This window comes from Pipra filicauda, unplaced genomic scaffold, assembly GCF_003945595.2.
Source record: "Pipra filicauda isolate LSUMZ 115617 unplaced genomic scaffold, ASM394559v2 scaffold58_size5111680_pilon, whole genome shotgun sequence".
In the NCBI taxonomy this organism is placed as follows: Eukaryota; Metazoa; Chordata; class Aves; order Passeriformes; family Pipridae; genus Pipra; species Pipra filicauda.
In genome coordinates this window covers 1,225,604-1,248,669 of record NW_024104742.1, presented here as the reverse complement: position 1 = coordinate 1,248,669, position 23,066 = coordinate 1,225,604, and the positions used below count along the sequence as shown (strand labels likewise).

The 23,066-nt window shown below is 40.7% G+C and overlaps 1 protein-coding gene and 1 long non-coding RNA gene across 2 annotated transcripts; one reads left to right on the top strand and one right to left on the bottom strand.

Moving 5' to 3' along the window:
- Positions 1–1,732: 1,732 nt before the first annotated feature.
- Positions 1,733–20,221, top strand: LOC120324565. Its single transcript, XR_005565973.1, has 5 exons — positions 1,733–1,829; positions 4,550–4,645; positions 8,142–8,282; positions 10,281–10,395; positions 19,919–20,221. It is a non-coding gene; the product is annotated as an uncharacterized LOC120324565 (long non-coding RNA).
- IL13RA1 (interleukin 13 receptor subunit alpha 1) lies at positions 6,967–21,581 on the bottom strand. The gene is made up of 10 exons (XM_027746567.2): positions 21,465–21,581; positions 18,137–18,294; positions 16,379–16,514; positions 14,501–14,621; positions 12,132–12,316; positions 11,598–11,749; positions 10,258–10,390; positions 9,707–9,803; positions 9,356–9,440; positions 6,967–8,241 (listed from the first exon to the last, which is right to left on the bottom strand). Exons 1-10 carry the CDS (start codon positions 21,541–21,543, stop codon positions 8,122–8,124), a joined length of 1,266 nt encoding a protein of 421 aa, XP_027602368.1. The 5' UTR covers positions 21,544–21,581; the 3' UTR covers positions 6,967–8,121.
- Between the last annotated feature and the right edge of the window lie 1,485 nt (positions 21,582–23,066).

The following is a 23,066-nucleotide window of genomic DNA, read 5'->3' as shown; positions in this document are numbered from 1 at the left end:
TCTTGGATCGTTTCTTTCCATTTCTTTCCCTTTTCCTTTTGCTTCTTGAAAGTTGTTTCACTTTTCCAAGAATCTTCTCCACAGTCATGTGGAGATGGCTGAGGTTCTGTCAAAATATGTGCCACCAATTGCAGCTTCTCATGGCTTTCAACACTGTGCTGTTTGACTTCTGCAGAAAAACAGGAACAAGGTAGTGAACTATTTAGGAGTGACATTGAACCACCTTTGAGAGCACTCTGGGCAGGGGAAAGCTGCATGTTGGAAATGGGCTGAGGAGCACACTAGCAGGGCTCTGCCTCCCCTCAGCCCCACCAGGCACTTGTACCATATTTGGTAGAGAAATGAGGACAAAGGAAAAGCCTGGCCAGGCTGTTCTGTCTGCTGTAATCTGTGGTCACTATCTCAATGAGTGCTGATGACTTTTATTTGCTCCAAGCCCTGCTCTTTCTTTGCCCTCCAGCCCTCACCCCACTGGGAATAGGGCCTTGAACCGAGGCTTGTGACATGGCTGAGGACATGAAGGCAACAGGCTAAACCAAGTCTTGACTGACAGGGGACAGAACAGACTGGAAGACAGCCTTTGGATACCCTGCAGGCTAAAGGAAGACGAAGTGCAGGCTCAAGACTACATAGGAAAGATCAGAACAAGCTCCAAGCAAATACATTCAGACAAACAGGCTGGAGAACAATCAGCTAAAGTGGATGACTTCAGGTGGACAGGTCCTTATTAATCTTGCAGCATGTAACAATCTAAACACTTCATGCAACCTGAAATGTGGGCAGTTTTCTTTGAGGTCTGTAAAAAACAGGAGAAGTCTTTAAAAACTGAAGGACAAACATCATGTTGTCCTCAGAAAGGAAGCATCCAAGGAATTATTGGCCCATTTGCCCAACTTTTCTCCCTAGAGTAACTCTGGACCAAAGTAAACAGTTTTGTTTTTTAATCCCTTCCTTGGGTTTTTACCAACCATCAAGAACAGCTTGTACCAAACAAGTCCAGTTTCCCTTTAGGACAGACCTAACATATGAGGCAACATCCTTCTAATCAGCTTGAGGAAATACAAATTAATCACTGAGATGGGTATGCAGCTATCTGAAAAAAAAAAAAAGTCTTAAAGAGCACTTGATCACCCAGCAAGACAGCAAACGCTGCTGCTTTGCAGGAATGTGTCAGGTTAGCAGCTTTATTCAGCATTTTAACAATTTGCTCACCTGAAAAATGACCCTCTGTGGATTATACCCAAGGAGGAATGATTACAAGGATGTTCAAAAACACAATTAGAGTATAAAAAATTGCACTAGTTTTCCAAATTGGCAGAGTAACACAAAAATACAATCCAATAAAATTGTCAAAAGCATTGCTCTTAGGCAGGAGAAAGCAATTTTGCAGTAAGGAGTAGCTGACAGGGCAGCAGTGTTACTGAAAAAAATCAGAAATCATAGAAAGCCACAAACCAAGGAGCAGCTATACAATGAGCTGTTGCCAAGAAAGTAGCAGCTACTAGTTCTGCTGGAAGTTGGGGAAAGAGGACCAAGAGACAAACAAGGTAATTGTTCTGCTGGCTTGGGGATGATGCAGCCTGGCTTAGAGAGCAACACTCTCAGCTCTACAGAAGACCAATAGCAATGATTAATGATTTAGAAAACATAACTTAGGAGATAAGACTGAAATGTTCAGTTTTGATTTTTTTTCTCCAAAGCAGAAGAGAGCAGGAACAGAACTCAGGACAGCGTGAGCAGAGTGCAAACCAGATGTTGAACCACTGTGTTCCCTGATTAGGGGGAGGACAGAGGGGAAGGCAACTCAATTTGCAGCAAAATCAATTCAGGTCAGTTTGTGGGGAAGTTTTTGAGTTAAGGAGGAAACAGCAGTGAGACAGAACATTTGGGAGACACTTTCACTTAGAGTTTTTTTTACAAGTTGGACAAATCTACACCAAGAATGCTCTGCCTTGGCACCACTCAGCAGAAGAAAACAGCAGCAGGCGCCCTAATAAATCTTCCTTCTTTATAAGGAAGCTTTAATAAACAGATGATCAATACTATTTTACATACAGCTCATAAACAAAAGAATTAGTATTACACACAAAACGAAATGACTCAGTGTTTCCAAGGATTTGGAAACAGGGTTTTTGCTCCAAACCAAGCTCAAACACCGTCCTTGAAGTCCCATGTACAGAAAGGCAGATGCCCTTTTCTCTGCCTGGGATGTTGCCAGCTTTTCTACCTCCTAGGAAAACAAGTCACAAAGTCTGAATGCAAGAAAAGTGCTATGAAAGTCAGCTGTGAAAAAATGTCAACTAATTGCTCTGCCTTAGTACCTGCCAAGGTACTGAAGGGTATTGTGAGGAAAAGTCACGTTGCTGGAGGTTAGTGTCCACAAAGGAGACAGAAGAGCCTTTTTGGTTTTACCTTTTTTTCTAGCTTTATCCAGGTAAAGGGAGAAAGGTCACTAAGGCAATGCCCAATGAAAACTTTCTCAGTTTGACGAGGGGATACAGCCTCACTTTTATCCCAACTTCCCAGCTGCATACCACCCTCTCCCCTTCCCCATTGCCTGAGGTAATTGGGAGGTACAAGTGTGTTCCCCCCCGTTACACATAATGTATGACCACTAAAATTAGCTCTAAACCCACTCTGGGCATAGAAGTTAATATGTATAACCCTCATTAAGCCTGAAGAGTTGAGAAGTTCAGCATAACCTCGGTAAAGAAGCATCTAGTCCAGGCTAGCTGAACTCCCCAAAATCCTTCTCTTTGCTGATTGGTTCTTATTCCCCTTATCTACAAGCAGATAGACACGTTTTGTTAAGACCCATTCATCTTGTTCTTGTCAGTGTCTACAGATGAATGTTCTCCTAGAACATGACAGGGTGTGACATTAAAACTAAATAGCCATACCATGAACAGCTTTCCTTGTAGCTGATTTTGACATTTGAAGGACTGAGCAATTTCACACCTTTTAAGAGTACCTAGCTGGCATTTTTGAAGTTTCCACACTGACATTTTGTGTGAAGGAAAGAAACTAGTGAGGCTAAGAGGCTTTGAAGTGCAGGAGGGAGAAAGGCTCCAAGAGGCAAAACAAGCTAATTTTGGTGATCTCTTGCTGTTAAAAAAAAAAAAAAAAGAAAAAAAAAATCAGTGGATTTTGTTCCTATTGCTACAAGAAAACTGGTTAAGAAGCAGCAATGACATTGCTAAGTGCCTTAAGTTCTAGTGCTTCAGAGGAGAAAACAGACAGAAATTGCTGATAGCAATTTCAGTATATCAATAAGAAAGGTTGCCTATTGCACACACCATTTTGTTAATAACATGGAAAACATACCTATTTGGGTTTGGAGGTTTGGGGTTTTTTTTTCCTTTTTTTTTTTTTCAGCACAGAAGATGAAGAGGCAGCTCTAATTTTAGAGCATTAGCTTAACTCCTGCCCCTAACACTTGATCTAAATTTGTAAATTTTGCCCAAGTTCCAAGAAATGGCAGTGCCTGAGCTTAACAAAACCTCTTTCTCAGTAAGCTTTTAATTTCATCATGCACTTAGCCAAGTCCATTTTAGCAGTTTGAGCTAAATTAAATAGAGGAGAACTGATGTATTAAGCAAAGAGTATGATTACTGGAAGCACTGGTTAACTGGAAAGACTCTCTTTGTAGATGCTTTGTGCAAGAGTCATCAAAATAATTGCAGTACTTGGCAAAAGCAAAACAAGGAACAGAGACTATTACTAGAATACACTGCCTAGTTTACAGTTTTCCCCACTGAATTATTACCTTCAGAACACTACTTGGCAATAATTAGAGAACAGCTGTCAAAAGGATGCTTCTACAAGGTCTAAAAGCAAAGAGAAAGGATTTCATTAACCTAACCAATATAACTGGAAAAAAAGAGAGGGGGGAAAAAACAGCTGCACAAAAACCCCCCAAGAGTCATCACCAAGCTTTCAGGCTCTCAGATGTTACAAAACTGAGGCAGAGTTTCCGGACCTGAGAGAAAGTTTGTCTCTCCCGTGCCACCCACCCAAACCCACATTGCTTTGCTGTGGTGAGAGCATGGATTTAGTTACATCAACTATCTCAAGTCTCCTGCTATCACCATGACTGAAGACAGCTTGCAGGAAGCTCATCCAAATAGAGAGATTTTAATCTGGTTTTACATTTGGATTTTCAGTATTATTTCAAGGCTGCATTTCTACAGCTGACAGTGCAAACCATGGGGCTTGCTCCCCTGAAAACTTTTTTGCAAATATTGAATAAAACCTAAGTATTTGAGAATCATCTTGATGAATCTTAAATAACCCACAGATCTGCTCCTCCCAGCCCCACTGTGCCCATTCCTGGACCTGCAGATCTCAGCTGCTGCCTGACCATGGCAGTAGAGTGACAAGGGAGGGAGGTTCCTGTAATGTCCTGGCCATACCTGGGCTTTCACCTACCTATTGCTCTTGCTTAGGTGAGGGAAAAACCCTGCAAACCAAAAAATTTTTTCTGTTAGCATTTTTTTATTTCTTTTTTTTCTTTATTTTTTTTTAATTAAAAAAATCATTTTCCTTCCAGGGGAAATTTTGAGTATTTGAAGTTCCAACTCAGAACTAAGCTTATTGAATAATTTCCAGTGAATGGAAATGCCCAACTTGTGAATAGTTCTACCCAGTAAGTGCTGAAACACCATGGCTTACAATTTGACTTGTTCCTTTATGACCCCTTTAAAGCTGTTCAACTGTGTCATGGCATTCCTTAATTGAAATAAATTAAAAGTAACAAAAAAAGATAGAAATTAATTGTTCAATTTTTCTAGGATGCCAAATACAGAAAAATTATTTAACAGAATGTATTAACATAGAAAAAAGTCACTTACGGCAAGTGATTTGTTGTTGGTCACCATTACCACCAAAACAGGAGGACTGGGAGAGAGGAATCCAAAGAGTGTCTTGGATGGTCATGTCATGGTTATGTCTTAATTTTGAATGATCTGCTGAACTGAAGGGAACAAAGTATTCTTTCTCTGAATCTTTTCAGGAAGCCATCACTAATGTGTTCAAGTGCCAAATAAACACATTTGGGTCCCAGCAACTAGGTAATAATGGCTTTCAGTAGTTTAGCAACCTGGCATTTTCAATGACTTCAGCAGCTAGCAAGGACTATGGAGCTATATTTGGGAAGGCTGCAGCACTCTCAAATTCCAGTTTGATCATTTATTAAGTCTCAACATGGCAATGTCAGAACATAGTATGGCCTTGAGTACCCTGAGAGTGAGAGCACAAGTCTCACAGCTCCATCTCTGTTCCATTATCCCAGCAAAAAAATATGGCTATAGTATTCCCCTCTGATTGTGTGGCTCAAGTTCTCTTTTGAGAGGGAAGAGGCCAAAGCAACACACAAGTTTTTCTTCTTTGGGTTCTGCAACCCTTGAACATGGTTTCCCATCAAAACACCACCTCTCTTATATTAGTTTATCTACTCAACCCAAGAACAAAATGCCACAACATAATAAATATTATTGAATGTTTTTCAATATAAATTCTTTGAATAAATTTACAGATCAAGTAACTGCAATGAAGAACAAACAAATGATAGCAAAATGTGGAAAAATTCAAGCTAAAACCCCTCTAACCTTAAAAAATACACATTAAAGATGAAAGTACACTCAGACAATTGCTTTACATGCACAAACACAGGCTCAAGAAATTAATCCATTAGGAAGTGTGTCAACTGCTGTTATTTGGGAGAGTTATCCAAAACTTTTCTATACAGCAATCCAAACCATCCTTTGTATTTAAGTCTTCCTTTTGGCCTTACAGCTTACATCTGGGTTTTTTTCTACTTCTCTGGCTTTATGAATTTGTTTGGGGTCTTTTTGTTTGTTTGGATTTTTTAAGAAACAATAAACTTTGGTTTTACCATAAACACCAGCACAAAAGTCAAAAGGATTTAGGGTAAAGCACTGATTTTCCTAGAGGGCTATACTGAAAGCCACAAAACTTTACATTACACTGTTATGCTTACTTATATTGAAATCATACATTTCTGTTTGTCTAGTGGTCTGTGATGAGCAACATTCTAGATGAGGTAGATTGAAAATATATTTGTATCACTATAATGATATAAATGCTGCAGGGCAGAGGGAATGAAGTTGGCACAGGAATTTAATTACTCTCTCCCCCACGCTATTCCTTTACCTCTGAAACTTCCCACAGTGCTGCTAACTGACTTTTTATAACCTGAGTTTTATCTCACTCAAATCCCTGAGGCTTTATTCTCACTTCGTCTCATTTATCAATTTTTAGAATGTTGGGGTTTTTTTTTAGCCTTGCTGTAAGTAAAAGCTAAATGCTAATATGGAGTCTGCTAGTTCTGCTACATTTCTCCTCCCCTTTCTACCACTAACAGAAGGTAGGTAAGAATGTGGAAGAAACTGTATATTTGAGAGGCTCAGTAGGGACTGGGGAAAGAATTGAATTTATTGAGGAGGGCATACACAAGTGGGTAAAGGATGCACATTTGTTCTGCTTCTCACAGAACATTATGTTCTAAGAATGTAGCATTTTGTTTCAGATTTTTGACTGGCGTTTGAGAACAGGGATGAACTATAAAAGGTTAGTGGCTATAGAGTTTGTTCCTAGCAAACTTATCAGGAGATCTCTTCCCAGTCTGCTAAGACTGACCATATCAGTGATTAACATGTCTGCACTTAGCTGGGAGGAGCAAGAAATTCCTGAACACTAACCATAAAGGGCTTCCACAGATCCCTTTCTGCTCATTACATTACTTTCTTCCTCCTGCACAATTAAGGTGCTGTTACCACCCTTGCAGCACAGGATGGAAACTAATGCTTGGAATTCAGAGCAGAGAAACACCACAGTTGTGCCAAAAAACACCTGTTGAGCTTTGCTGGGTAAAGCACCCTCAAAACAAAACCATCAAAAAATAAGTAAAACAATTAATGACTTAAAAAAAAAAAAAAATCAACCTGCTGCAGTAAAACATAGAAGAATTTTTTTTTTTTTTAGAAGTCCAGTCAGCACCTTGTTTTATATTGCTAAGCTCCTAGAGGGGAAGCTCAAATCACAGTCTCATCACTATAGAAATAATAAAACTTATCCCTTAGAAAACAGGCCAAGGTTGTTATCCCCCCTTCTCCCAAAAGCATCAGCTTGGCAGTAAGGATGGGTCTTGAAGCCTTTGAATTATTTCAGTTTCAGTGGGTTAACACTTGCTGTCAATTTGACCAGAGCTCCTTTGACTCAAGCATCCATCCTAGTAATTCTGCTGGACAGACTCACGATGACTTTGCTTCCAAAAATCGTGTTTTCAGGCCAATATGGCCCAAGTAGAATCACAGTCTGGTGAGACTCAATACAGTTATCTGCCACTGCACAGCACAGGTAAAAAAATCTATATAATTCAAAGCAAAGTATAATTAACCCAAGAAGTCCATGAAGGCAAGGCATCTGAGGACAGGTCACTGAAAGGATACAATACTAAGCCTTTTCTATGAATATTCTGAATACCAGCTGGAAAGCAGAGAGGCTTTTCATACACATTTTCAAAGAAAAAAACCACCCTCTTTTAAGATATCTGACCAGGCCACAGCTGATGCACATCAACCAGAAACACAAGAAGGTCAGTCCTTAAGTGCCCTCCGGAAAGTGCCCGGGCACACACGGGGCCATCCACAAACAGTCTGTGCTCTGGGACCACACCTGGCAGCAGCTCCATGCAGGAGCACTAATGAGCCATGTACTGTACATGAACCTTATCTCACCTACTGCAAAACAGAGACAAATAGTTCAGAGAAGTCACAGTGCTTGCTCCAAAAAAATGCACTGACAGCCTCCTGTGAGGCACAAACTCAAGTGCAAGTGACAAGTAACAGGGCAGAGCTGGTTGAAGCCAGAATGGGAGATGCTGCAGTGCAGTGACAGGATTTATGTACATGCTCCTCTGGAGTGATCTTGGATGATCAGAGAGATGGAAGAACAGCCACAGTTAGTGATGCATCTCCTGTGCATCAGAGGAGGACTCAGTGAGGTGAGAGCTGAATGTCTCATGGGCCTCTTCACATCTACACTGTCACCTGAGGTATGAGCAGGAATGAGTTTCCTCCTCTTTCACTGATAAAGCACAGTTCATCTGTTTTCTTTTTCAGAATTAGGAGTCTCCGAAGTTTCTGTTAAAATTAAAGAATGAATTTCTTCTTCCATAATTAACTTGTCGTAAGCATTCATGGAATCATCCTTTGCATAGCTCTGAAAGAGAGGAACAACATTTTTAACAGCACTTCCTCATGGTGAGTGTTGTTTTTTCAGACCAATAAGATAGACTCATGTTCCACAATATATACCCCATATTATGGTGAAAAGGCCAAGGTAGCTGGGTAACAAACTGTACTTTTTGGAGACATGGCTGAGGCCTGGTTGACAGAAGAGTTGTTCTCTCTGCAGAGGAGAAACTGAATGTTGGTCCCCACCTTAATAGTGCTTCCAACTATAGCTAAGGGGTAAAGCTCAGGCAGGAGGATGGAGAAGTGAGGCTGTGCACACTCAGCAGGGTTTTCACTGAGCACACGGAGAAATCGTGCACTTGTCAAAGCACAACAAAGTGTAACAGCCACCATAGTTACAGCCCTCATGGCCAGGAGTCCCATCTTTGAGAACAACATACACTGCTTAAATTAGGGCTTCTCAGTGTACTTCCCTTAGAGGTTTTATAAAGGACTACTGAGATTCATTTATTTAGAAATAAGTTTCCATAATCAGTACTATGTTTATTTTTCCCGAAATAAGGCACCATAGCTTGGAGTGGCTATAGCTAGTTTTGTTCTTCTGCCAATGAGAAGCTAAACATCCTGGTTTACTTCAAAGCTAACTGACTATGAGAAATGTGAGAATGCTAAAAATACAAGTTTCTGGAAGTCAAATACGAATAACTTCATTTGGTATCATATATATGAGCAACTAGCAGAAAAACACATGAATGTTCAGCAGAAGTCGTCTAATGGAGTTGCAAAAACAAACAAAAAACCTCAAACCAAAACCCACACAGGAAAAGAATCCTGATAATCAGAAAACCCTCACCTAAAGAAAACCAACCTGAAACACATTTAACGGGCTAGCAGTCTGAAATAAGAGAATAATGCAATTCTACTCGTGTAACTAGAGAAGTATATGCAAAGGGGGAAAATCTCAGTTTTGGGTAATTGTTTCTGAACAACTCCTACTATTGTAAATACTTAATCTTCAAATGATATACTTACTTACATATAGTTAGTTATAAGATAGACATAGGTAGTAGGAAAAAGAAAATTGCAAGCCTAGAGATCACAGTTCAATAGATTAGTTGGCCCAACAGCTTCTTACTAACCTGGGAATCCTCATTCTGCTCTCCAAACATGCGCTTAAGAATTTCTCTAGGGTCTGGAATTGGTGGAAGAATTAATATCTTCAGCCTTCATAAAATTAAAAAGAAAATATTTAGATGAGAGATACATTAATTTAAAAATCACCCTTTGAAAATCATATTTGGGTACACTCAAGAAGATTTGTGGGCTCAGCTTTGGCACCACTGGCCAGCCTTCATTCTCTGTGTAACTGCACTTATTTCTTATTTTCACTCCCCAAACCAAAAGGAAGGAGGAATGTTGACACAGACAGATTCTTAATAACTTTCACTCTTGACAAAGACAGCAGCAAATAGAGGGAGATCGTTATTTACCTTTTCAGATAGACCAGTAGAATTATTGTAGATACTGCTACTATTAATGGAATAGTGATTATTAGAACCAAAGAGATTGTAGAGTCCCTCTTCTCACCTAGAAAACAAAAATTGTAGAAACTTAGGGGTGTTTTGAGAGGCTTTTGAGGAATAATGACAACAAATAAGTTAATTCTCTGATTTGTTCATAGATTCAATGCTTTTTCAAATACACTATCACTTCTGTAGGCAAGGACAGACTTGTTTTTCAAAAATGGGATTATAATGTAGATATATTTGGCAAGAAAATGCAAACCACCAAGACACAGAGCTGAAAAGCTGACCACACTGGAAAGGGGTCATTGCCCAGCTACACAGATGGCAAATCTAGCAGCACAGGCAGGAACTGACAGAGCTGCTGAAGGACTAGAACTCTCCTGCCCTCTTTTCACCCAAAATTAAATACATAGGAAGATGATCTTTGACTCCCATTTATTTAGCAGACAAAAGGTATTAGATGCCTTACAGATGAAGAATAAAGTGCAACAGAACACAGGGACAACTGCTCTCACCAATGCTCTTTTCTTCACTCCAGTCACTATAGAACTCGCTGCTGTAACAGTCGGGCTTTGGCTTTGCTTTCACTTTGAAGATGTACTTGCTATTGGGATCAATGCCAGAAATCGACACAGAATTCTCTTCAGACTAAGGTAAAAACAAAAGGTAATTTGCTCTGTTCAATTACCAGTGTATTCTCAGTCATGAACAAGCCTATTTGCATTGTGCAGATAATGTATTCTGAGTGTTTTGACAGAACATCTTTTTATGACTATTGAACCTCATTAAAAAAAGGACAAAGAGGCACTTAAATAGCACACTGTTTAAACAGAGATTCCAAAGCTAACATTTAATCTCATTCACTGCTACATCTATCATGCAGCACTTGGCATCAATGATTAAACTAAGACTCAGTGTCTGGAATGGTGCCTTTTTAATCTTTTTTTTTTCCCCCCCTTCTGAAAACATCTATGATTTACACAGCCTTCCTCTCTGTCAGGGTAGCAATGTTGATCTAACTTTGACCATACCAAAGTGTTCTGTGATGCCTCTACAGAGAGGCACACAGACTAGATAGTATCAACATCACTTATTTTTGACCCAAAACGCCAGTTTCCTGAGGATTGCTGATATCACTCGGGTTTGGGGTAGACTAAACAACTAAATATGCTCCACAAGAGAAGACTGCCACTTACTTTGACATTTATTATGCTGTTTACCATTCTGATCAAAAGTACAGTCTGTTTGGCAATACAGATACAGGCATAAGTATATCCAGACACTGTGCTGTATATCCAGTGCTTGTACATGTACATTTAAATCAGTGTGTCTCAGAGTGCACACCTCCTTCTTCTTTTCTTCCCCTCCATCTTCAGTCTTTTTATTCCCTTTTCTGTATGACATTTTGTGTTCTTGTGTGCACCAGCAATTGATTTTCCTATACAGTAATCAGGTCCCACCATTCAAAAACAAGGCTCCCATCTGACCACATCTGACCACGACAGGAAAACCCAACACCAACACACCAAAGCCCATATCGCTGAGAAGCAAACAGGCACAGGCACCACAGTGCATTTCCTGATAGTTTAGTATATACTTCTTTATCAGACTGTTCTTACACATTACTGTTTTGCCCTAACAAATGATGGATTCACAAGACCTGTATGATAACAGAAACCGACTGTACGAGAGAAAAATTTTACATTCATGCAACACTTCCAGCTAATGCACCCACCCCATTCACATGCAGCATATTAACAGCTCAATTGCAACAGCAAATATTTGAGTTACTGCAAATATCAACACAAATTACGAAAGAGACATAGGAAAAAAAAAGTTAATAATGAAAACTTACTGGAATTATCCGACCGGTGTCCAAATCACTATTGCGATATTTAACTTCATAAAGCAAACAGCCTTTTGGAAAGGTTTCTGATTCACTCCATTTTACATCTATTTTATCATTAATCTTTGACAATGTCACTTGACTTGGTGTAGCAGGTTTTACTGAAACGCAAAATGGCACTATTAGTTCAAAAGTCTATTTCAATGCTTACAAAAATTGTTCAAGTCCTGTATTGGAGAATATTACACTTCTACCAGTTTAGGAACAGAAAGAGGAAGAAGTTAGCAGCAGAAAGTAAAAAAAGAATAAATCCAACTAAAGAATAAGAGTAGAAGTGAATGGAAAATGACCCCTCCACCCTAACACCCACCCCCCCGGAAACCAAACCCTGTCTGTATCACTTCAAATCAAAGGTCAGTAGAAGAAGGAAGCATCTAATCATGGTGTCTCATCCACACCTTATCAGGTGCAAGTTTCTCAAACACAGCAATATACTACCAAACTTCTTAATTATTTTTTTTAATGATGTGGTGTTAAACGTACCAAGGGTGGTAGGATTTTTACTTGCACACACAGGTCTAATTTCTTCAGAGTCATCTCTAATCAAAATACTTATAGTCGGGTAAGTATTGGTGACTTTTGGAAAGGTAAAACTGAAAACGCATCCAAAGATTCCTTGGTCTGTAGAATAGTTGCTGCACTTCTTTGGGTTTTTCAAGCCATCAAACCTATAGGAATAAAATTATTTTTGTAAACTTCAGAAGAAAAGGACAGCAAGGGACAGGCTTGGTTTTAAACCCATGTTACAAATTCTAAAGACTGATCTTGCATTAAAGCTGTGCTATAGCATATAGAAAAGTAAAGCTGGGCAAAGTAAGAAGCCTCTAATTTATCTCAAGCTTTATAAAGAATATTATAAGTGTTGAGCAGAAAGAGAGGCAGGGTTGCTTTATATCAAAGCATCAAAGATAATACCTGCTGTCAGCTCTGGATCACATTATCCAAACGGGAAAACAATTTCAAGGGAAAAAAGTATTTAGAAAGCACACTAATTTGGACCATTTCTTGTCAAGAGAATTTCACTTCTGTGATAGAATGAGCTGATCAATCCCCTTTAGCTCTGCCTCAGGTACCACAGCTCTTGCTTGAGATGGTCGAGTTTCACCTATTTACCTGCATTTGCTTTTCAAAATGTCAGCATTCACTTCCAATAACAGAGAAGCTATGACAACCTTTTTCCTTGCTTCTCTTTGTTCCCCAAGCCCCAATGAACATATACCAGGAGCTTTTCCTCCCCAAAAACCTAACAATTTATTTATTTAAAAGTGATATAGAGTGAACCAGAGCTTCATTTAGGAGCACAAAAGGAATGGCATTCTCCTACTTCATATCTCAATATATAGGCTCGGGAAGCTGAACCCTCTGTCCTCTTTTCAGCACAGACCCATTTTTTATTCACCTTTCCCACCTCCCTGCCCTGGGGCTGATGAGGGCAGAGGCATTCAGAGCAGGCAGCTCAGTGCAGATGCATCAACCTGCTCTCATATGCCTCCATTTCAGCAGGAATTACTGTGTACTGGCTGGATTCATTTGTTCTAAGTTATCATTATATTCACATCCACTTTAGATGAAAAGACAGTGTTTTAGAGGAAGACATCAAAGAATAACGTAGAATGGAACTAGGTAATAATTTTTCCGGCAGTTCTTTACTCATTTCTGAAAACCAAAACCAAAACAAACCACCACCTCACCTGCACTGTGGAAAATGTATCTTTCAGTCTAAAAATAAAGTGCTTCTTTAGTTTTTGGATTTAAAATCTAAAAATTATTCTTCTTTCTAAGCAGCACAAATTAAAACACTTTGCAGTCACTGCAGCTGCATCTTCCATTAAAATTAAGGGGCAAGTTCAAAATATATAGCTCAAATCTAAAGTATTATTCCAGTAAATATCCATATACCCAGAAATTCAGATCTTAAATGCCTCATTAGTTCTGTTCTTTCTTTCTTTGAGCAGCAGTCTAGAGAGAGAGAGAACAAACAGTCCCCCCGTATTTAACTAAAGCATCAAGTTTTCTGCTGTTTGCTCCCAAAATTTCCTGAATCAAACAGCCTGTGACACTGCTACTGGAGAGGAATAGGAAAAAGTTTATGTAGTTAGTTCAAATAAGACAGAAACATGATTTAAAACTACTACATAGGGCTTTCAAAAACAAAACTTCACTATTTCTACAGAAGCTCATGCAATCTGGCATTTCACAAGCCCTTTCAAGGTGCAGAAGTATGCATAGATTAGCATGTACAGATACTGATGCCAAGAGTTTGCTCACACAACTCTGCTCCTTTGGAACAAGACACTGTTTATGGCAATCCACTGGCCAGCAGGGATGATGATGATGATGATGATGATAAAAAGATGTTCTTCATAACTTCAGAGGTGAATCTGTTATTTAAGATACCGAAGATGCAAACCAAACTACTGTTCAGAGTTATTAATCCTTTCATAACATCTCCCAGTGGTTTATGAGCTGACATGTACATTACTGAGTGATTCTGACTTGAACAGTCCATGTTTGTCAGACTGCAGAGAAAGCAATTAATATATTGGTCTAGCTTAATTCTTCCCTCTTCAAATCAAATGCTCAATTAGATAAAAATAGAAAGCAATAGCAGTTATGTTAAAATGGGTGACAGAAGAAGACAGTGCTTCATGTAACAGTTATATCAAGTTCCCAAAAAGTCTTGGCCACAGCAGGCTCTGGAACCTTGAGTTCAATAGGACTGAACACTAACTTGGACACAATGCTCTGGGAACCTTCAAAGCAACAGAGGAAGTAGACAAGTAGAATGTGTAATGTAAAACTAAAGATTAGCACTAAAGCACCTGAGTTGGGAATAAAAAGCTCATACGAACCAGTAAAACAAGGTATAGTTGGTATCACTGCTTACATTCTCCCCAGGACGCCACGTACAAACCATGTACTCCAAATTGTGCCAAACACAGCTCAAGTCAACAGCAGCAGTACCTGGAATACCTACAAGGCAAGTTGGAAAGGTTCTCCAAGATTTATTTTGCCAAATTCTTCTCCCCCATTTTCCATCTTTACACAACTGAAACTGTCTGGAAGGCAAAAATGGGTTGGTTATCTCTCAGACTACACTGGCTGCCTCAGCACAGCAAATGATGAATTCCAGTTGTTGATAGCTTGCAATAGCTGAAATCTCAGCAGAGTAACTTCTAAATGCAAGCCAATCACAGCAGTAAATTTCAGTTTTCACCATGTCTGAATTACTACTCAGAGTTACCTGATGCTAAGGACAAGGTGTTGAGTCAGGAAAATATTTTATTCTATTAAATGACAGATACTTTAAATAGGAGTCAAAGTAACTGGCAATTACAGGGAAAACTAGAACAAAGCTTAGTGCTATTACAGCCATCAACATAAACTATAATGAAATGCTGACTATTTTCATCTTCTCCAGATACAATATTAGTTTCTTGGTATTCTGAATATGGAAATGCCTGTAGGTCTTAAATATGGACAAAAGCAACACTGGGTAAGTTGACTTTTTAATTGAGACCCATATACCTCTAGACTTTCAAATTCAACATATGGAAAACTCAAATTACAGAACATAAATACAAGGAAGTGCATAGCAACTGTAAAGAGAGATGTCCATATATCTCCCAAGCAGAGCAATTATGGAATAAAGTCTTTCATATTCAATCTTGCATTTCTGAATGGTACTGGTTCTTTATACCGTATTATCCTATTACAGCATATTGGATATTTTTTCCTTCTAACAAGTAGCAACATATCCATGAACCAAAAATTAAATGTGTGTTAAACCCCAGTGTACTTTGCTACTTCAGGGAAAATACAAGCTCGGTAGTTCAACTAAGAGTACAGGGAAATGAAACTGCTTTTGCTATTCCAAGAAGTATTGAAAAAAGTTTCATCTGCAAACAGACTTATAAAAAGCCCCAGCATGTTTAGTACATGCTGTCCTAATAATCTGCTTCCATGATTTTTCCAGAAAACCATTTTGGCAGACGCACTGACAGGCTTGATAAGGTGTCTGATTCTCCCACCCACACGTGGTTTTCGTCCACATCAAGTCATGCTCCCGGGTTAAGACAGACTTTTAGGCAAGAGGCTCTGTGTCCTTGCTGTACATCGTAACTTGAAGCATTCAGCAAAATACATTCTTTCTCAAAGTCTGTTTCCTAACAGTTTTGCTGTGCACCCCTTACTTCTGCATTTCAGAAATACTTTTTTTTTCTACTCATTTTGCTATGCACAGCTTTGCATACCCCAGTCATCTCTTTTGAAAAAGACAGAACCCTACTATAATTATTTAAGTCTTTTGTTCAACAAGTTGTTAAATTTGCTAGATTCTTTCCTCCAACATGTGCAAATGTAGGGTTACTTTAGGGACTTTTGCTTGTACAGGAAAATCATACAAAATAAGCTGACTTAGGTGTTAGTCATGAAGGCAGCAGGCTTAACACAACCTAAGTTATCTCTTATCCCACAACCACCACACAGCAGGGACAGGAACCACATCGTTATTTTGGGAGAGTATTTAAATTTTACAAGCTTGTCCATAAGATTTTAAGCCTCAGGAGACCCCAGCTGTGTTTAAATGTCTTATAATCATTCTCCTGAAGCCCTATCAATTGAATGGGCCCGTGTAGCTGGTATTTCTCTATGATATATTTCTATGATATTTTGCTAAAATGGCAGAGAAAAAGCCATGTCTCCTCAGGTCTGGCCACTGCTTGTGTTACCTTTTGGCAGAAGGGAGGTCTCCACCCACGGACTGGGCTCACTGGTGTTATCATGCTTGCACTCACTTCTCACTTTGAAACGCATTTCCTCATCCAAGAACGCGTCTGTCACACGGAAGAGACTCTTACTCCATTCCTGCATTTAGATCGGGAGAGGAAAACCACAACATATGTCACACCATCTCAGACACATGGGAATTCCTGTAAGAATGCATCACAGCCCCTCAGAAAGACTGCAGCTCAAAGCCACATGAAATCAGCGTCTGACAACATGGGAAGCCTCAGCATCGCTTGGCTTTGCTTTTTCCTCATCAGGGGCACTCAGAACTCACTAAGGAAAACTACTGCTACTCCTGTGGCCTACAAACATGAGCAAAGGCTACAAAGAGATCAAAAAACAAGTATAACACGGGGGGAAATGATCCTAGAACAAGTCTTCATGGATAATGCAAAATAAACATGTTTATATTACAGCTACATAAACAGGAGCTTAGAGATCTAACCTTCATCTTCCTGTGAAGAAAAAACATTTGGAGACACAACCAAAAAGCAATGAGAAGAGTTTGCATGGATTTAAGGAGCAAAAGGAAAAGTTATCAAAACAAACCCACAAATGGCTATTAAATACAGCAACACCACATAAAGCCCAAGTAGTCTATGAGCTCCCATTTGCAGAACAGAGTACATGTTTGTGTGAGAAAAAGGCTCAGCCTTTTATCACACACTTTCTTGAGCGTCTTTTGTTGGGCTAGGGGATGTCTTTTACTTAACTGGAAACTGGATGCAAACCCATTATCTTTGTTATGACCAAAGAATGCTGTAACCACTTGTGTATAAAAACAAATACTAAATACTGGCACTAATGAGAGGGCAAATAAACCAAACAGCAATAGACAGAGTAGGTTCTATGAACGGTAATGCAAAAAAGATACAGCAAGATGATACAATCGGGTGCATCCTGTCCTGTGAAACTGCTGTCCCTCAGCTCTTTCACTGCTGCTGACCTTAACATCTATTAGACCCTTCCACAAACTCATTCAGCTCATTAACCAAGGTGACCTTCTACTTGTTAGTGAACCCATCAGAAAAGGTAAATAGGTTTCTGCTGAGTTAGCAGGTTCAACTGGCTCATGTAAAGGTCCAATGAAGATCATTAGAGAAAGAGGTGTCAAAATTGAAACATCACCCTTCTAGTAGTGACATTAAATCAACTCAGCTGTTTGTGAAACCACAGAATCATAAAACAGTTTGTGTTGGAAGGGACCTTAAAGACCATCAAGCTCCAACCTCTCTACCATGGGTTCCTGCCTTCCAATAGACCAGGTTGCTCAACCTGGCCAAACCACAGCCTTACTTCATGCCCAGGATATCCTGGAGCTGTGAGAAAGAAGACAGCGGTCACCATGAAGAGGCATCAGGCTGTAAAAGCACAGCAGGGCTCAACAACAAAGGACTGTTGCAAAAGGCTTCATATAAATTTTAACCATATCTGAATAGCAGCACTGCTGACCCCACAGCTGGCGTGTATTCAAGGCTTCAATTATCAGGGAGCCACAGACAGATTTTTCTGATCTGAAGATCCCATATACTGGTATGACTCATTTTTGATGTTTTGATCCCATGACAAGAATTAAAGGCTATATTAAAACTGTACTTATATATATTTATATATAAATATGTATGCTTGTACACACATAGTTTTATCCCAATAAGACATTTACCAGGGCACAGCAGGATTTAAAGAGGTGATGTACTTACTGTTTTGTCCTGAGGAACCTCGTTAATGACGATGTCACTGGAATACTCCAGGTTGCAGCTACTGCTGACGTTCTGTGGGGGGTTCCATGTCCAGTTCAGAGTGCAGATTTGGATAAATGAGTAGTCCAGGTTGGATGGAGGTGGAAGAACTTTTGCTCCTAGAAGAAAGGAGTTACCAGCGTAACAACCCCATTGGTCCACACTTACCATTAGTAATATTGACTTTTAACTTTCCAACGAAAAAAAGAACACACATAACTTCTCGACTTCGTCAGCTTGTATTTGCTATCAGATAAGCTACTGCCCATTAGATTGTTTTTAGTATTCCTGTTACCTCAATCCATCAATACTTTAAATATGCACAAAATAACTGGAAAGTAATTTTTAAGAAACTGCAGCATGCAACAACATAGTGGCTGTGGTACTCGAGCTCATGCTTGTGGAGGGAAGATAAGTCTGACTTTTCAGGCTTTTTCTGCTGTCAGTTTGCATCACACATGCCAAAACTTTAGTAAAAACACTATATAGATTTTGCTAAGCAATTAATATTTTGTTCTACCCAAAAGTTGTCCATCAATGAGGTTTTAAAGAGAAATCTCTAAAAAGACAAGCAATTAAATTTTACAAGCAACAGCTGTACGTTAGAACCACAATTTAGTCCAATCTAAGCAAAGACTGCAAAGGCAAGAACATTACAGGACAACTTGGAAACCAAGTTACTTTTTCAATTACTCACCTATTAAACTTTTAATGCTATGTTCTGGCACAGTGAGCAAAAACAGCGTGGGACAAGTAGTAATTTATTGCTGGCACACTACAGAGGTACATTTTTTCACCTCCCCAAAAGCCAGACAGAAGCAGAGCCATGACTCAGAGAGAGTTGCTGGGATAAATCTGTTTATGCTTTGACCCTTCTTTACTCTTCTGCACCAAGCCAACACTTACTCAAGACCCCATCATACAGCTTGAAGGTCATATTAGAAAACAAAGAAGGGAAATACAGAAAATAGAAAACTGCCAGGAAAAAGTAAAGCTGTATCAGACATCAATTCTGGAAAGAATTACAAATTGGGAATCCCCCAGGAAAATGAGGGTGGATTTATTTTTTTTTAAAGGGCTACTCTAATATGTACTATGAGAAGGTATTAAACAAGAAGCCCAATGAGACTCCTTCTCAGGGTACCTACAGATACCATTGCTGAGGCACCACCACCCGTTTGTCTGTGGACAGAGAGCACCCTTGTTACTCAATAGTTTCACAAACACTTCAAACAGATATCAACTAGTGCTGCTGGTCTTGCTCATTCCAGGAAACCAAGCTCAACCCATCCCAACATTTAAAGCAACACATAGGAAGAGGGCAGAATAATTCTATCAAGATCAGTTTTCCCATCCAGATCACACTGTAGACTCATTTCCTTTTGTTGGTACAAGGAAGGGGGAAGATGAAAAAGCAAGAGAGCTTCCTTGAGCAAGAATTCCACTCAAAGTGTCCATGACACCATTATTTTACATTTCCTGAGAGTCAGAGCAGCCAAAGCTTGACGGAAACTCATAGAAGTCCTGCAGCTTTCTCAGACTTTGCATAGTTAAAGGACAGGCAATGGTAGAGGTCAGACATTATCGCCATCTGTGTGTCCATGTGTACGCACAGATAATGGATGCTCACACAAAAAATGAGAAAAATTACAAAGATTTACTGATTTAGTCCAAATATGCTTAGTTTTTTTAAATACTTAAAACTTTCAGAATTTTTGTTTGTTTGTTTGTTCTGTTTTATAGATAATGCCAGGAGCAGAGAAGTCTCCACTTCTAGGTTCAGAAAACCGAATGTAGTCAGACCATCTTCGCCTATTACCTGTTCCACTAAAAAAACTTAGGTCGGGTTTTAGGAACAGCATCGGAACATTACATTTGCAAATATTAAGTCCTTTTGATCATATTAAAAAATAAGTATGTATTTTTTCAGCAAGACTACACATCTCCAAGCATCTGATGGTTTCGTGATCAAACTCTTAATTACCTACAAAAGCCATGAACCATTAAAAATATTACAGTGTCATCCCTGGTTGCTATTCTGAAGTTCTGAACATTTTCTTCTAATAAGTTTGATTGAAGTCATTGTGCTTAAGTCTGCAGATTTCTGACGACACAAAGTGGGAATATTCAAAGCTTATAAATAAATCGATGAATTGTATTAGCATAAGAAGTTTAAGTCTAGTAGATTTTCGATTAATCTATACAATTCTGAAGCTCATGCTTTAATGTTACATTCAGCTTTTATTCATAGGCTGGCAAGTCTCATACCTTTTTTTTGTGTAAAATATAGAGTGCAATACTTTTGTTATTATAATTTCTACTGCAATTTTAGCAGAACAACTCAGTGACCAACTACAAAACATAGGAAAGCTGTTATTTCACTCTTAAAAAGCAAAACCACGGTGGTGCTTCTAAGAAAACAAAGCACGGCAGTAATCAGCAAAGATTAGCCGAGGCAGCCCAGCATAGAAAACGTACTATTTCCAAAAGCCCTAATGTGGAAACATTAACAAATCCCTTGCCTCGAGTACCGTCTAAGCGTCCTAAAGTAATAAAAAAGACATCACATTTGTATTCTGTACTCCAGCATTTTCTGAAGGTTGATTTCATTGTATATGAATTGTAGCCAGCTGAAAAATAACAGTTCTCTAGAGTTTGCAACTGGGTTTTGGGATAACACGAGCAGAGAAAGAACTAATAAAGCTTCGAGCACGGGTCCTTATGAAACCCTCACAGGCACGCACGCAACTTTCCTTCAACTGAACGCTCGCGCTTCCAGAAGCGGGGACACTGAGGGCGAGGGCGAAGGCAGCGGCCGAGGACCAGGGCGAGGGGGGCTCTGGGTGCCCCGGGCTCCCGCACCCGGCGGACCCGCTCCCGCAGCGGGAGGAGGGCGGCGGGCTTCTGCTTCGGGTTTTAAGGCAGAAACAGTCCCGGGAACCGAACGCAGAGCTTAAAAGATTTCTGCCGACCCTGTCGAACGCTGCCTTACTGCGAGAGGAGCGCGGATTTAAACCATCCCCGTTCCTCCGCCCGGTAAGCGGCAGAGCAGGGCAGGGCGCAGCGCCGGCGCTGCCTCGCACACGGCCGACCCGCTTCGGGCGATTTCTACTACAAAACGAAAGCATTTCACTTAAACAGGTGTCCATGTGCGCACCGAGCCGCCCGGCTTGCGCACGGCAGAGCCCGGCAGCGGCTGCTCCAGCCCCGGCCCCGCCGGACACGGAGCGCAGCCGGTCCCGCTCCCCTCCCCTGCCCTGCCTTCCCTTTCCCCCCTTCCCGCTCCTACCTGCCGCCGTGCCCGCGGCCACCACCCAGCACACGGCGAGGAGGAGCCGGCACCGCACAGGAGCTCCCTGGAAAGCCATAGCTCCGGCCGCCCGGCGCGACTCCCAACTCCCACTTCCCGTCGGGGGGCCGGGCCAGACGGGAAGAGCGGAGCTGCGGGACGGCCCGCCCAGGTAACCCGAGCCGGGCGGGGAGCGGCGGACGAGGCCCGGCCCCCCCACCTGGGCAGCTGAGCTGCCGCAGCAGCGTGCCCCGGGTCCGGGCTCGGGCTGCCCTCCCTCTGTTGTCACCCCTTTCTCACCCCGTGCGCCGCCCCTGCCTGCCCTTCGCTTCCTCCCGCACGCTCACCACAGAGACACTTCACAGAATCAATGCAATTAGGTTGGAAAAGACTCCTGAGATCATCGCGTTCCCTTCTCCCGGAGCCGTCTGTGCCTCCCCAAGCCCCGACGTGGCCCTGCCGCGAACCGTGAACTTCAGCGATGCTGAGGGACCCTGGCAGTGCCCGCACATCCTCTGCAGGGACCGCAACCCGCAACCCGCTGCTGCCCCGCCGCCAGCCCGGTGCCCCCCGCATCCCCTGCCGCACCCTCCGTGCCCCCTCGCACCGCACCGCAGCGCGGCCAAAAACTCCCAAAGATCTCGTCTTTTGAGTCAAAAGTCATTTTCCTTTTACAATCGGATTCACACTCAACTACTATTGCTATTTCATATCCTCTCGAAAGGGAAACAGCTACGTTAGCAGTTCTTTTGATCTTAGAGCTAGTTATTCACCCCCTAGCAGAACTCGTCTTTTCAGAATCCCTCCTGCAAATTCAGTTGTCGTCTGTGCTTTTTTTTTTTTTCTTTTTTTTTTTTTTTTTTTTTTTGTTGGTTTGGTTTGATTTTTTTTCCCCATGTGCTACTACACAGTCTTCTTTTTACAAACTTCCCCAAATGCCATCTGCTTCAGCCCCTTCGAAGCACGATGTGGTCACTTGCAATTTTGCTCTCACTTTTGTGGGTGTGATGCAGCAAGTTGTTTCCCAAAATTTTCACGGAAGTGGGAATATGACATAAGTGATAGTTGGTACATTTCAGGTTAAGAAAACATTTGGGATAAGGCTTTTTCTCAGAACTAGATTTTTGTGGTAGCTGACAAGCTTGCTCCTAGATGCCATGAAATACAGGTATTATAAAAAGAGTACAGATCCAGAAGAGAGGAAATTTTCTCTTAAGTTTCAGTGCAAAACAAAATTCATTAGTGAAACTTACTTATTCCTAAGCCAACAGAATGTTTCCGTAATTACTCAGCTCTTCAAGGAGTATTGCAAGAGTTCATCTGCTTTTTAGACACTCATTTTAGAAAAAGGGAAGTGTATCTTTTTATGATAGGGTGGGGAATATCCTGTGTTAATGTTGGGCTTTTTTGCTTTTCTGCCTGTTTGTTTTCATACTCCTGTGAAAAGAAGAGGATTTAGCAAATTTCCTAGTTGCTGTTAGAAAGTGCCCAAGGACCTGCAGTTATAATCAAATAAAAAATGTAGCTTAAAAGTTCCAGGATGTGGAACATTTAAGCTGTGTGACTGAGATGGGATTGTGCAACTACCTACAGCCAGCATGG

Bases quoted from the DNA above. Each gene is read 5' to 3' on its own strand.
- IL13RA1 (XM_027746567.2), bottom strand. From the start codon at position 21,543: ATGGCTTTCCAGGGAGCTCCTGTGCGGTGCCGGCTCCTCCTCGCCGTG. The intron at 18,295-21,464 runs GTAGGAGCGGGA...CCTTTCTTCTAG, and splicing joins GGCCGCGGGCACGGCGGCAG to GAGCAAAAGTTCTTCCACCT. The intron at 8,242-9,355 runs GTTAGTAAGAAG...CCTCTCTTTCAG, and splicing joins AGCAGAATGAGGATTCCCAG to AGCTATGCAAAGGATGATTC.